Below are 16,327 nucleotides of genomic sequence, written 5' to 3'. Positions count from 1 at the left end.
ATTTGGCGTTTGGGCTTGATGAGGCTGGATAGTGAAGACATCTTCATGGAGATGACCTTATGATCAGAAACTCCCAGATCATACACCAGAAGATTGCTGAGAGAAACAGAGTTTGTAATGACTAGATCGAGAGTGTGACCCCTGTTATGAGTGGGGGCATCGACAAGTTGTGTCAGATTAAAACAGTCGAGTAATTGGAGAAATTCTGCTGCAAAACGGCAGGTTGAAGAGTTTTCAGGTTTTCATATATTAATGAAACATGTTCACTTGGTCAAATATGGACTACTGTCTCGCTGATGAAACATCAAGATCGAGGGATCATCGGTCCTATGTTACATCAGAGTTTTCAAGATCATGGAATTTGAAATACTGGCTCTTATAACACCAGAAAGAGTCAATGAGCATGTATATAGACATTTTAAGATCAAAGACTCTTCTGCCAAAAATAGTTCCGTAGGTCAAAAAAGGACCAATGTATGGCTGATGAAGCATCAGAAGGTGTGAATGAGCATATATAGAAAGTTTCAAGATCGAGGACTCATAGGCCAGAAATTTCAGTAGGTCAAATTTGGAATACTGTATGGCTCTTGTAACATCCAGGAGGAGTCAATGAGTATGTATAGAAAGTTCAAGTTCATAGACTCTTCCACCAGATATATTTTCAGTAGTCAAATATGTAATATTATCTGGCTAATGTAATATCTGGAGTCACTGAGCATGTATAGAAAGATTAAGCTCGAGGACTCTTTGGCCAAAAACATGTTCAATAGGTCAAATATGAACTACCGTCTCGCTGATGAAACATGGAGTCATAATTATGTATAGATAGTTTCAGAACGCTTTGGCTAGAAATATGTTCAATGGGTCAAATGTGGAAAAAATATGGTTGATGTAACATCAAAAGTAGTCTATAAGAAAGCTTAGTAAGTTACCCTTTCATGCCTTTTTGGCCAAAAACCTGTTCACTAGGTAAAATATGGACTACTGTCTCTCTGATGAATCATCAGATCAAACAAATGCCATAGGTAGAGAACATTTTTTTTTTTTTTTTTTTTTTACTGTGGTAGTGAAGAGCGATGCATGGTTTTACCTGGGTTACCATGATCTCCAAATGTATGATATTATGAAAGAACAAATGGTAAATTTTAATGAGCAAATAAAAAAACAGAAGGCAATGGCTGTCCAGTCCCAACTTGGTCACAGTCAGAATATTTTAATATTTCAAACACTTCTACAAATGTGGTTATTTAAACATTTGCATCCCAACTTAAAGGGTTAGTTCACCCAAAAATGAAAATTAGCCCATGATTTACTCACCCTCAAGTCACCCTATGTCTATATGACATTCTTCTTTCAGACGGATAAAATCAGAGTTATATTAAACATGTCCTGCCTCTTCCAAGCTTTATAATGGCAGTGAATTGTTGCTTAGTTTTTGAAGGCCATAAAAGTGCATCTATCCATCATATAACTTCCACACGGCTCCGGGGGGTTAATAAAGGCCTTCTGAAGCGAAGCGATGCATTTGTGTAAGAAAAATATCCATGTTTAAAACTTTTTTAGCAGAAAAAGTGTAGTGCCTCTCTCACAGTTCAAAATTCTTACGCTACATCTGACGACATTGCACACCAGTTATGTTTTTTTCCTATCTGGCGGGTAGCTAGATATTTTACGCTAAAGTTTTAAATATGGATATTTTACTTGCACAAACGCATCGCTTCACTTCCGAAGGCCTTTATTAACCCCCCTGGAGCCGTGTGGAGCAGTTATATGATGGATAGATGCTTCGTTTTTGAAGTCCATAAAAGTGCAACAATTCACTGCCATTATAAAGCTTGGAAGAGCCAGGACATTTTTAATATAACTGATTTTATTCATCTGAAAGAAGAATGTCATATACACCAAGGATGACTTGAGGGTGAATAAATCATGGGCTAATTTTCATTTTTGGGTGAACTAACCATTTAAACTCAGTGCTAGGGGTGGGAATCTTAAGGCACTTAACGATTCGATCCGATTCAGATTCTGGGAGTAACGATCCGATTCCCAAAACGATTCTTAACATACTTTTTTGGTAACTAAGTATCCTGCTGTGCAAATACATAAACTTTACATTTTAACCAAAATTGGAGCATATGTTTTTTGTTTATTGTTAGAATATCTGTTTGACAGTATTGCCATATTAAAAATGATTATGAAGATTTCTTTCAATACTTTTATTTTATTAACAAAGTTATATTCAAGATTAACAAGCTCTAATGAAACCTAGTAAGCCATACAATTGCAAGGAACAATCATTAAGAATAAACAGTTCTCAATTTACAACGAAGTGTGACAATTTTTCAGTTTCTTTAAAACATTTAACAAAAAATTTCTTTAAAGCAAAAAGTTTACTTTGGTTAGAGCCACAAAAAAATCTTAAAAACATAGGCCATTGCAGAAGAAAAACAACTTAAGCGCTCGCTGAGAAGCCAAATTCAGTTTGTGCGCTTAACATCTCACATGAGAGAACTTGCCGAGCTGCAACAGTCATGTTAGAGACATTTAACGAATCACTCACCAAAATGAAGTCTTTGTTCAGAATTGTCCATTCGTTTGAAACATTGTGCAGTAGTTCAGCAATATTCGATAAGTCATTCCAAAAATTATGCCATGGATGTTGGTAGGTTTATGTCCCGGCCACCGCATCGGAGATAGGTATAGGAGTGTTATTAAGCATTAATGGCAAGGAAAATGCCTTATAGCCTACTTTAAGGGTAACTAAACCCCTGCTCAGAGCTTAACTCCACCCACTGGCAATTTTTGAAAAATGCTGGAAAAGTGGGCAGAGCCCAGCGGAGACGGAGGGGACGAACCGAGGGCGGGGCTGAGCGCAGGGTGTGCACCTGAGACCCGCAGTGACGGAGTGATTGACAGCTGTCTGACTCGCGAGTCGCAAAGATGGAGAATGACTGGAGTGACGCCAGCTTTGCAACAGAGCGGCCATTCTCCCCCACCTTCACCTGAAGTGGAGGAGGGTGAATTGTCTGTAGACACAGACCCAGAGTCTTATAAATGCGAGACGCTGGCTCAAACTGCGTTAAATCCCGATGCAGACGATGCTAGTGAAGCAGCAGCGCAAGAGAACTGACCTAATCTATGAACAGTCAAATCCTTACACACTGAATGCCACTAAAAATAGATCAGATATCTGATATACATACGATGTATTTTCATTCAAATTAACTGAATCAATAAGTTCAGACCTAAAAGCCTATTATAAACGGATTTCCTCAAATAAGTTAGACTATACGCCAGCACATAACGGTATTGTTGTTCGTTACCGAGGCAACCACTTGCGTGTCAGGGTTTGAAAGCGCGTCTCATGTATGAAAATTATCTGTACACATGACGGGCGGCAATAATATCGCAAGAAAAGCCTGACGTGTACTGACAACTGCATTATTTAACCGTATTTTCTTCATTACAATGTTAAAGCAAGTGTCAAGTGAGTATCATTCATAATGTTTCTACTTCATGTAACATGACAGTTCATACTGGAGTGAAGCCGTTCTCATGTGATTTGGGGAAAACATTTCTGAGGGCGTGGTGAGCTCGTTCCAGGGGCGTGGATAGTGAGCCGTTGGAAGTACCATCCTACGTCACGATGTGCCACAACGTCCAATAGAGTCTGGGAAACTACGTCATTGCGCATTGCATTATGGGTAGTCGCCGCCATGTTTTAGGACACGCTCAGGAGCGTACAATGATAACAAAGGTGAATCACCTGAGGAAAAAACGACTATTTACTTTAATACTTTTTAAGAACTCTTGCTTGCACTCACTTATAATCAATGGACTAATATTTGAATCTCTTATGTACATGAGCGCTCAGTCGTGCGGCCAGGACATTGCACATATTCATCACGTTTCATGCAATGAGAAATCAGACGGCCGCCTTCTATCGCACCACACATTGGTTTGTCTTTTGCAGTTTATTTTTTAATAGCCTAACTAAAAAGTCTGTATCTGATATATAAAATAATAAATATACTTATAGCTTGATCTCAGCCAGTGGATAATTTATTCAATCAACATAGCCTATATCATATCGCCCTAATTCCTTAACATTAAAGAATTAAAGGATAACAGATTATGGCTCGTAATTCAGCTTTGAAATGATTTGTATTTGAAAGCGCTGTAGCCTACAGTACTAAAAAGTTTTACTGGACTTAAATGGAACAAGTACAAGATTTCCTTCTACTGAGAGAAGCTGAACAATGAAGCATTTCCAGACGCGTTTCATGCATTATTTATGGTGTGAGCACATTCAAGCGGTTCAGAAAATATTCATCTGTAATATCGGTTATAAATAATAAATACAAATTATAAAGACACATTTTGGCTAAGTTGTTTATTTCCGAGTGTTATGCTGCCTTCACGTGCTCTCGGAATTAGTGTGTAGTTTCCTAGGTAAAAATTGCACGTGAACGCGCTCCACCCCTCGAAATATGAATGAGATGAGTTCATACTTCATAATCACGACTTTAGAAGTGGGAATTGTCAAATTTCCGATAGCACGTGAAGGCAGCATTACTTTCACTTACTTTTGTTATTTCCAAGCTGGTAAACTGAAATATTGCGCATGATTTGAGATGTTTTCCACGCAGGTTGTAAGAGCGGCTATGACAGTTCATAACACAGCAAGCGAAACCATTCTAATGTGTTTTTAACTGTATAATACAAGTTTTAAAGTCTACCTCCACTACTACTCATCAGGGCCGTGCAGAGAGTTCGTCAGGGGCAGGGGCTCAAATGTAAAAAAAGGGCAATATGTAAATATATATATATATATATATATATATATATATATATATATATATATATATATATATACCCATACCCATACCCATACCCATACCCTGTTCGGGCGAACCAGCCTCTTACTGCATTTCGTTGCCTTGTACCTGTACTTGTGTAATGACAATACAGTTTAATCTAATCTAATACACATTATATATATATGTATGTATGTATGTATATATATATATGTATGTATATATATCCTTATGCTCATCAAGCCTGCATTTATTTAATCAAAAATACAGAAAAAACAGTAGCCTAATATTGTGAAATATTATTACATTGTATTCTTTTTTAACTTTTTATTAATCAAAGAATCTTGAAAAGAGTATCAGTTTCCATCATTGACATTAAATCCTCATATTAGAATGATTCCTGAATGATCATGTGACACTGAAGAGTGGAGCAATGATGCTGAAAATCCAGCTGTGATCACAGGAATAAATTATATTTTAAATTATTTTAAAATGAAAACCATTATTTTAATATATTTCGCAATATTGCTGTTTTTTATCAAATAAATGCAGGCTTGATGAACATAAGAGACTTCTTTCATAATGCTGCATAATATTAAAAAATGGTAATATAATAAAGTCCTTTCATGTAACCATTTTGTCAGCTTACACTTCAAATAATAGGCCTGTAGGAGCCGCTGGCACTTGGGTTTTGTTAACTTTGATAGTGTCATGAAATAGTAAGCGGTGTATCAATATACATAAATACAAGTGAATTTAACACTACTTACCATTAATGCGACTTTTGCTGCTGTGGTTTTGTGCAGGGATTTGTTTGTTGTCAGTTAAAATCCATTTTGTCAGTGATGCAATTTATAAAATGAGACAAACCGCAGGAAATTGTTCCACAAACGTTAGTTCGTCTGTCCATGTAATTTTCAACCGATTTATGAATAAGAACAGAAAATTACCGTTTCACATCACCCAATGGAATTTGAACTTGCTTTGCCAGATCACAATTGGTTGGTGTATATACATGACAAACGAGCATTGGTGAATTGTGTAATACTTTAAAATATATATAGCTAATATATAGATTTTTAATTAAATCAACACATTAGCTCTGATTATGGATGAAAAAAAAAATGTTGGTTTACTTTTTTCCCGCGAGGCCACTCTCTGAAAGGACCATATTTGGCTCGAGAGCCGTTTCCGAATAGTGGAAAATCAGCTGTCAATCAAAACGCACGCGACCCATAGCAACGCGTTATGGCAACGCCTCAACAGAAATTGTCCGACTTTTGAGCCTTTCGTTACTATTGTATGCATTGTCATGTTATAATAATCACATTTATTTAGTTTTATTGACCATGATATTATCATTGATATTTGTCTGAGAGGGGCACTTTTGATTCATTTTGAAAAAGGGCAGGGGCTCGAGCACCCAAAGCCCCCCCCCCCCCCCCCCCTCTGCACGTGCCTGCTACTCATTCTCTAATGTAGTGTCTGTGTCCTAAAGTCCGCGAATGCATTGCGTTGCTGACGTCACGTTCCCATTCTCTATAGGAAAATTCAACTGCAATAGCCACCGTTCATCCTTAAGAGGGCAGCACTTTGGCGGTTTTACACCATATTTTATAGAATTAAAACACTTATACTCAAATGTCAAAACATTTACTCGAATCAATGGACAGCATTAATAAAGCCCCAGTATTACAGATCATTAACTAAAAAAAGTTGGTTTAGGGTTTAGTTACCCTTTAAGCACCACTTCGTTATTTTGGCTCAGAATTTCGTTTGTTGGAAATATGAACTTAATTTAGAAATGCTTTTGAAATTAAAAACTTTGCATTTAATAAGCAAAATATTTTTTTTAAATGGGGAGACAGCCGCAGCGAGCGCAGACAGAGCGGCCAGAGAAACGGAGGAGCAACTGCTGTAAGGCTTTTGTAAGGCTTTTGTGCAAAACTGCGGAAAAACTGCACAAAACGTGCGGGTGTTGAACCCTCTCACCGGGAAAAGTGTCCCCACGGGTGCGACGTTTGTCCATTTTATCTTAAACGAAGCCAATTCACCAGCATACGAACGTTCGCCTATCAACGGGTTTTTCTGTTTGGCTGGTGACCGCACGCGCGTACAGTGGTGAAGTGGCCGTTTGAATTGAACACAGAATCGATTCTGAATTTTTGCGAATCGATTGTGAATCATTGGATAACGAGTCACGATGCATCAACCTTTTCTCCCACCCCTACTCAGTGCTTTACTGTCCATTTCCATAAGACAAAAGCAAACACTTATTGTTGCCGCTGTGGCAAATGACTCTTAAAATCAGTAAAATGGCAGTAAAATATTTAGGAAAAGTGTAATGTGATTTTCAGCTGGAAAATTACAATTAGGGATGTGCCGGTATCAAATTTTCATGTTGCGATTAATTGCTGAAGCTTTTATCACGGTATACTGTATTATCACGATATTGAAATAAGTTGCAAAAAAAGTGTTGTCATACTTCAATAGGTTAAATCACTTTCTTATAACAAAAGAACCAAACATTTAAATACAATAAAGCAATACACAAAAATGTATAAAGTAAAGAAATATTTAAAACAGATTAAAGTGCAAAAGAATTATAAAGAACAATAGGTATGCTGAAATGTACATTTAACATAGATTAATACATGCTTTAGAAGTATTTTTCATTGTCAGCTTTTTAATGAAGGAACTAATGTTAAATACTGGACTGGAGCCTTGTAAAGTGTGTGATTGAACAACAGTCAGAACATATTCAAACAATATCTAGGGCATGTAATTTAGTCCAGATTAAAATATAAAATGCAAGTTTGAAAATGAATATATTTAGCCTTAAGTATATAGCCTTAAGTCTTTAAGTATTATGTATTAGGTTATATGATTACTGGGGAAACGACTGCATTTCTGCTGTTCCGTCAGCGCCCTCTGCTGTCAAAGAATGAATGTGCACTTCAGCGTGTCTCCTCATTCCGCCATGTGCTCGGCTCATGCACGGTCTATTTATATCATTGCACGTTCCTCTTGGTCTATTTACATCAGTGCGCGTTCCTCTTTGACGTGTTGTTCATTTTAAACGGTTGATGGGTAAAGTATTCTTAAAATTCATTCTAAAAATCTGAATAATTCGTAATAAATAATTATTCACTGTATTTTGAAGTGCCCACGATAACTATATTGTGCATATTCATTATTGCGGTATATTGTATTACCGTTTACCGGCACATGTCTAATTACAATATATATTTTCATATTGTTTTAGGAATGGTAGTTGAATAAAAATAATTTAAAATGCTTGTAAAACTTAACCAGGATATCACGATATTTTATTTCGCATATGATGGTGATTTTAAAAGTAAAGTAAAAAAGCACCGCCATGTTATATTTAGAATAAATTATGTTAACAAACAAGTAGCCCTCTAGATTATTTTATCCTTTTGAGGTAGCCCTCGCTCACAAAAAGGTTGGAGACCCCTGTTCCAGACTATTTCCCCTATTCTGTGTTTAGTCAGGCGTTCGACAGCTCTGGCTTAACTTCCGGTTTGAGACTGCTAGTCGGAAACCACTGTCATGTGTGGCCCAGCAAATGGATATGCCTCACGTCGAGGACTGCTGTCTGAATCTGACACTAGCATTTATGTACACGTTTACTTATTTTCTCTGCATGCAAATCTCAGAAATGTTTTGTTTGCATGTTCCCTTTACACAGGAGATCTTTTATGAGGAGAACCAGAAAGAATACAACAGCAAAAAGGCTGCTAAGAAGCGACGGAAGCAAATTGTAGCAAAGAAAATGAAGCAAGCCATCAGCACTCTCAATCTTGAAGAACATGATGACGTCTCACGAGAAACGTTCGCTAGTGACACTGAAGAGGTTTTGGGGTCCCTGGAGGAGGGCCCGTCGGCAGTGGGCACAGAGGACAGCCCTGTAGTCTACAACACAAATGACCTAGAGGTTTTCTGATGCTCAGCGCTTTCAGCATGTGTTGTGCTTCATGGGCTGTTCTAGTTTTAGTCCTAAAAAGGATGAAAGAATTCTTTTGATTTGACATGAATTAGTGCAGAGTGATTAGAGTGACCGTGGATGATTTTGATTTTGTCCTGATGTTCACGAATAGCACTTAAGTTCTCTACAGGTTGTTAAACTCTTGCTCTTTAGAATACTATCAGAAGCAGCCAAAGGTTGTACAGATTTTCTACAGGTCTTGGCTGGTTTAGAATGATGTTAATAAATTGCATTTTTTTTTCTGTCTGAATGTTTTGCAAGCTTTTGTTATATTGCCGTCTTCTTGGAGAATGGATTGCAGCAAGAACATATTGTAAATGTACTCATTTTGAAGGAACTTGTATTTTAGGCATTGGAAATGCTCTAAATGTTTGCTGAAAGAGCACTGACCAGTTATGCAGTACGTACTTGATGTATGATACAAAATTCAAGCTTTGCTTTGTCAGCATGTCAGTTTGTCATATTGGTTCAATTTCCGTGCTCAATTGAAACATCTCTTTTCCAATTGTTTACTTTCACTGTATCTTATTTAGGTTTCAGTGCAATGATGCAGTTCTTGATATTTTGTACGAAGGTATGAACTTTCTTAAACTGATTTAGTTTTACGTTTCACGTTTCAGTATGTGCTTGAATTAAAACTCAAACCTTTAATTATTGTGATCAATGTTTTCTGGTGGCGGCTGTGATGATCAGGTTCACTTTTGCACCATGGTACAGATGTCTTTTGCTGGGTTCTCATAAAAGTGCTTCATCTGTGATATGTTTGCCTGTGGAAAATCTGCAAGCAAATACAGACATCAAAATAAGTTATTACTTGAACAGGTAACCAATGCCACCATGGTCATAGAAGACTTGGAGACTGTAAACACACGTTTTACTAGTTGCCCATGATTAAATTATTTCAGCTGAACACATTTCTTATTTGCTTTCTTCAAGACATTAAATACAAATAGAAAAGTCATGAAAATTCTGATCATCATTAGATAAAACCTCAAAGCCCAGAGAAATCAGGAATTTCACAGAAACTATAACGTTGTTGGCAGACAGATACATTTGAGTCCCAAATATCCAGCACACATCATGCTGAAATATAGGTTATTTCATATATGTGAATCTTGTATTTTATGTTTCAAAGCTTTAACAACCAATAATGAATCCGAGACGCTCAGTGTTAATAGTTGATTAGCTGTTTAAGCATCTATCACAAAAGTAATTCGAATAAAAGTCAGACTGCATTAAATGTTTATTGATTGTGCTATATGTTGCGTTGTTAAAGGAACAAACACGTGCGTAGCGGTGTTACTTTCAGCGCGTTTTTGTGCAGTTTGAATTGTCTCAACTGCACCGTTGAACCTCTGATGACGTGGCGGTTGCTGATTGAGTGTCTGTAGTCACGTGTCAGTGTCGTTCTGATGAACAGCCATATTAGTTCAGTTCATTCTCTCACGCGACTGGGCTCACAGTAAGATTCTCACACATATGCATTTATATTTTACAACAATGTTGATGTAGGATACTTCAGTATTTAAATCAGCTCGTTTAGAGTTAACTTACACTGTGTTAGCTCGGAGTGTTGTTTTTATACTTTTCGTTCAGAAGGTAAATCGTTTTTGTTGTGCTCCTAATCATTAGCGTTGATCGGATGTTTAGAATTAAAGTTAAATGTTATTTTGCTCACTGAGCAGAGGAATGACCAGACATTCATAATTAACACTGAATCTTGTTGTACTAAAATTGAGCTGAAGAATGGCGAGCGCGGCGTGCACTCCGGCCGGACAGCAGTCGTTGTCCCGCGGCGGCGGCAGCAGCACTCCTCTGAGCCCCGCGCGGATCTCCAGACTGCAGGAGAAGGAGGACCTGCAGCAGCTCAATGACCGACTGGCTGCTTACATTGACACGGTCCGCAGTCTGGAGTCCGAGAACAGCGTCCTGCAGCTACAGATCAGCGAGCGAGAGGAGGTACGGAGTCGTGAGCTTACCGGGATCAAATCGCTCTATGAGACTGAGCTGGCGGACGCGCGCAAGGCGCTGGATGATACGGCGCGGGAGCGCGCAAGATTGCAGATCGAGCTGGGAAAGATTAAGAGCGAGCAAGAGCAGCTACAGTACACGTGAGCACCTTCATTCAAACTTCTGAGTGAACTCTCAATTTCTCACTAATAAATTATTTTATGGGCATGTCATTTATTTTACTTTTGCTTACAAATGTACAAAAATAGGAGGAAAAACTAAAATTTACCCCCCAAAAAATACTGTTTACACTGAGGTTGTGTCCAGGTCAGGGTGTCTCTCAGGGTCAGATAGCATCTACTTTGCGATGCACCAAAAAGAACACTTACAAAGTTTTTTTGTTTGTATAATGTATTAACATTAGACTTTTTAGTTGATATCATTATATTTACCAATACACTGAAATTATTGTTTGGAAAACCAAAATTATTTTAAAAAAATATATAAATAAATTGCATAATTAAAAAAGCAGTTTTTATATCAACTTTAATAATAGAAACCTATTTCTGCTCCAATTTGTTTGTGAAATATAAACATAAGCTCTGTTCAATAAAATCCATGCATCCGTGTACAAGTATAGGATGTACAGATTATTCTTCAGTTTTATGCAAACCAGAAATATCAGATCTGTCATATGCCCAAAAATAAACTTAAAAAAATGTTTTTTTTTTTTGCGTAGTTGTGTTTTACACTTAAACTTTAACAATGTATCTTACAAGGTAACACAATGGTTTGATTGACGGGAACAGAGGTTCATGTGTTAGTGATATTTCTTTCAGTGCTTAAGACTGAAGCGTCTCATTGGTGTGGAGCAACTGGAGGATGTGAATGTTCACCAGCTGCTTCACCAGTCTCGGTGTGAAGCAGCTTTGTTTTAAAAAAAATATTTTTCTCTGGACCAAAGCAGATAAGATGCGTGTAGCAAATGTTAAGAAGAGTCTAGAGTATTACACTGTGTCTACACCGGACACGAGCGACGCAACAAGACAATAACGACAGTAAACTGATGCCTCGTTCCATTTATGACGTACCCAAGCACTCACAATACTTCTCAGAGGAAGGACAAATGGATTTGCAACGGTCGCTTTGTTGCGTCCAGTATAGATGACTTCGAGCTGTTGTGGCAGGACGCGTGCGTCAACGGTCGCGTCTGGTGTAGACATGGTGTTAGAAACAGAAACGTATAAACTTGAGAGCTCGCGTCCTCAAGTCATGTCAACTTTATTTATATAGCGCTTTTAACAATGTAGATTGTTTCAAAGCAGCTTTACAGTGTTAAACAGGAAAATAATGCAGCATAATTTTATTCAGCTGTATAGCCATTCTGGAGAAAACGCTGATGTTATCAGTTCATTTAAATTATCATACAGTGACAGTGTGGGCTTTAGATCAGTAATTTAGTTTATATGGTTAATTTAGTTTATTAATTGATTTATTTCGATGTTTAGTTGAAAAATTTAGTGTCCCCAACTAGACATGTGCCGGTAAACGGTAATACGATATACCGCAATAATGAACATGCGGGCACTTCAAAATACCGTGAATATTTATTTATTAGCCTACCTATTATTCCGATTTTTAGAATGCATTTACTTTACCCATCAACCGTTTAAAATGAACAATACGTCAAAGAGGAACAAGATGTAAACAATGTAAACAAAACCCAATGTGCATGAGCACATGGTGGAACGAGTGAAGGACATGCCTTGAATGAAAGGCACATTCACTATTTGACAGCAGAGGGCGCTGACGGAACAGCAGAAGTGCAGCCTTTTCTCCGGTAATCCCTGGTAGTCCTCCGGTAACAGTTTTCTGTATTCGCTACGGTGATCATCACATAACTATAACAAATACTTAATACTTAAAGACTTAAGGCTATTCATTTTCAAACTTAAACATTTTATATTTTAATCTGGACTAAATCACATGCCCTAGATATTGTTTGAATATGTTCTGATTGTTATTCAGTCACACACTTTACAATAAGGCTCCATTATTTAACATTAGTTCATTCATTAACAAGCTGACAATGAAAAATACTTCTAAAACGTGTATTAATCTTAGTTAAATGTAAATTTCAGCATTTAATAACACTTTATTAATATCAAAAGTTGTAACTGTATTATTTAATGAACCCGAGCTTACACTAACAGTTGCTTTTTTAACTAACATTATCAGAGAAGAATAACTGTAAAAATGTAGCTATTCGCTCATTGTTGATGTTAATGCATTAACTAGTGAGACCTTGGTGTAAAGTGTTACCTATTGTTCTTTAAAATTCTTTAGCTCTTTAATCTGTTTTAAGTATATGTTTACTTTATACATTTTTGTGTATTGCTTTATTATATTTAAATGTTTGGTTCTTTTGTTATTAGAAAGTTATTAAACCTGTTATAGTATGACAACACTTTTTTTTGCAACAAATTTCATTATCGTGATAATACCGTACACCGTGATAAAAGCTTCAGCAATTAATCGCAACATGAAAATTTGATACCGGCACATGCCTATCCCCAACCGAGCACACCAAGCCAGAGGCAACAGTGGCAAGGAAACCAAAGCCATTCTTGGCTGTGTGAGACGTTCCTCACATTCCAGCAGCATTCCACAGTTCCTCAGCTCACCTCCAGAGAAGGAGCTCGGTGACTGATCAAAGCTGCAGCACAGAAAGAAGTTTGAAGACCTGTAAATACACATTGTCCAACAATCTTCAGAACATTCTCTCACTGGATGAGTGATACTTTCCCTGGAACAAACATCACACAACTCAAAATTTTCACCAAAAAGACTGGAGACAAGCTAGATTAATAAAACAAACAAAGAAAAGGACTTTAAATGCTTTGTTTGCTCCTTTTGGTCTTGATTTAAAGCAGGGGTGGGGAACGTTGATCCTGCGATTGCTGCTTTCACACTGGACCGGATCACTAGCCACGTTTACATGCGCATTTTTTTTTGTCGTTTTGGTGGACTGTTTACATGAGACGCTATCTAAACCGATCTGGTGTTTACATGTGCTGACTTAAAGTCGGAATCATTTTGTGACATGCGCACACAGTTTGTCTGCCGCATCAGATTCGTAACGTTAGTACCGTGGATCAATAGTTCTGTGTTGGTAATTTTTATATTTATTTATTTTTCTGTGGGCGGACATGCAGTAGTTTAAACTAATTTATGTCCTATACAATGGCTATTTCAACAGCTGTGAATGATGCATGCGGAATCAAAATTAATTAAATTCCTTTATTTTGAAAAACACAAAATTAACTATAAAATGCACCAAAATTATTAATAAAAACATAGGATGTATGGTGAAACAAGAATGAAAGCATTCAAGACGTGCTCTGCATACTAGTACTAAATGCATAGATATTTCAGATGATTAAGGAAAGATACCATAATCACAAAGGTATAAATATTAACAAAAGTAATTAAAGTAGACTGTGGGTAATGTTACTTAACCAATTTGAAGTAGTTGTTTAACTTTTTTTTTTTTATATATCTAACTTGAAACAAAATGTCGACACGTCCTCTCCATTGAATGTTCCCCGTTGCAATGGCAACTCTCAACGGTCACCAGGACTTATACAGTTTTATAAAAGCTATTCATTGTTTGTTGTAAAGTATAAGAATCACCTCAGAAAAATTAATTCTTCTGTCGGGCGCAGTTAAAGCCTAGGACAAACGCTGTCAATATGAGATGGTGTAGCCAGGCTGTCAGTGTCATTATTCCAACATCATGTTCATAACATGTTACGAAATAAAAAGTTAAATGCCTCAGAAAAATTTACTTTCCTCTCTTGTCAACATTAGCCTGGTGTGGAGGCGCGCGCTCAAAGTAATTGGATCAGGTCGTTTACATGGTGGAATTTTTCGTTTGTAATCGGTTTGAGAGGGGTGGGATAAACCTTTTCATGAACCGATCAATTTCATTCGGTTTGTCAATTTTTATTCCGATTGAGGTGTTTATATGGAGCATTTTCATTCGGATTGGACTTTTAAACCGATTACAGTGCTTCATGTAAATGCACCTAATGTTCCCCACCCCTGGTTTAAAGGTGTAAGATTCCAGTACTGATATTTGATTGCTGTTGTATGCTATTTTTGTCAGGTATGCATAGAGCTGCACAATTTAATCGTTAAAATATCCTAATCTCAATTCATTATTCTCAAATGACAACGATTCTGCTGTGTTTATTACGCCTGTAATATGCAAGCCTCACATCGCAAGCTTCAGTGGAGCTAGTGAACCGCGCTAATTTGGTGCTGCCAATGTTTATGAATGAGAGGGACGGCCATCACGCTTCCGATGTGAACTCTCATTCATTGATACGTTTTGTCGCTGGTTGCCCATACTGCTCACACTCCACTGATGCTTGCGATGTGAAACTGGTTAAACCAAAGACTTTAGGGACTTTGGTTAACCTTTGAAAGTACGATCATCACACTGCAACATTCCAATCTGCGTTGGCGTTGCCACTGATCCTTCATGTAAATGTTGTGCAGTATAACACATTTTTTCAACAACACATTATTTATGCGTTACAAACATTTAAATAACGGGATAAGTGTACTGGGATAAGTTATAAAAATGATAGTGTTGGTATAAATCATCTTTTGAAAGTTTTGACATTTGTATTGCTTGTCGGTAGGCCAAGAGGTAGCGTCGCGTAAAAAAAATAAAGTGTAATTGAATCAGTAATTCAAGATTTTCTTCACAAACACGGATTCATCCAATAACACAGCTAGTTTTTATCAATGAGACATTGACTCTATTCAAATTATTTTTAAAATTTTGTTCAAATTAATATAAATTTTTTTAAATAGACTAAAGCAATGAAAATTGTCATAACCTCTAGTTTGCATGTTATTTTGTTTAGTTGTCTAATAGTTGTTTCTTAAGAATTGTGGCACTGGTATGGGTATATATATACCCAATATGGCCCTGGTACCTATATAACCGGTATGTAACTAGACCGAATCAGAATGCAGATTTCGGTGCCACTTAAATACAAACGTGCTTTCGCACTTTGGTTGGGGCCAAGCCAGAGACAGACGCGCTTAGCGCTTGTCACATATCACAACTCTTCAGTGTTTTTAACCACATGATGTTTATTTTAGGTTCCAGACATTTTAAATGCACGTAAGTACTAGCAAAAAATACACAATGTGAAACAATCCTTTCAGTTATAATTTGACTTGGTGTCTTATTTATATCAGATACACATTATATAGTTAACTATATGGTTTACTCTATTCTTCTCCCAGTTCACCGTTCACTTACTTTCATGTATTTCGTTAATGAATGTACTTGATGTAAATCTGACAGATCCGATTCTCTGAATTGTGGCGCAAACTAACATGGCGGTGCCCATCGTGCATTATAGATCAACTAACATGATCATTATAAAGGGTTTTAAATGACAACGCATTCACTTACACGTATTTAAAAATCAGAATATCAGATAGTTCATGACATCGTTAACAAGTTTGT

At 37.0% G+C, this 16,327-nt stretch overlaps 2 protein-coding genes across 3 annotated transcripts in view; both read left to right on the top strand.

Moving 5' to 3' along the window:
* Positions 1-9,477, top strand: part of phax (phosphorylated adaptor for RNA export) — a 35,359-nt gene extending 25,882 nt beyond the window's left edge. The window contains exon 5 of the mRNA XM_079804747.1: positions 8,530-9,477. Within this exon, the coding sequence (XP_079660873.1) occupies positions 8,530-8,784 (255 nt within the window). The 3' untranslated portion in view covers positions 8,785-9,477. The remainder of the gene's footprint in view (positions 1-8,529) is intronic.
* A 749-nt stretch (positions 9,478-10,226) lies between these two features.
* The window catches only part of lmnb1 (lamin B1), a 71,362-nt gene continuing 65,261 nt past the window's right edge, over positions 10,227-16,327 (top strand). The window contains exons 1-2 of one of the 2 annotated variants that reach the window (XM_079805375.1): positions 10,227-10,288; positions 10,566-10,937. In XM_079805375.1, coding sequence (XP_079661501.1) covers positions 10,573-10,937 — 365 coding nt within the window. In that variant the 5' untranslated portion in view covers positions 10,227-10,288; positions 10,566-10,572. Of the gene's footprint in view, positions 10,426-10,565; positions 10,938-16,327 lie in introns of both variants that reach the window. The other variant, XM_079805376.1, reaches the window with a different exon arrangement.

The sequence above is a fragment of the Gobio gobio genome, assembly GCF_949357685.1.
Source record: "Gobio gobio genome assembly, chromosome: 22".
Lineage (NCBI taxonomy): Eukaryota > Metazoa > Chordata > Actinopteri > Cypriniformes > Gobionidae > Gobio > Gobio gobio.
This window is presented reverse-complemented; position numbering and strand designations above follow the sequence as displayed.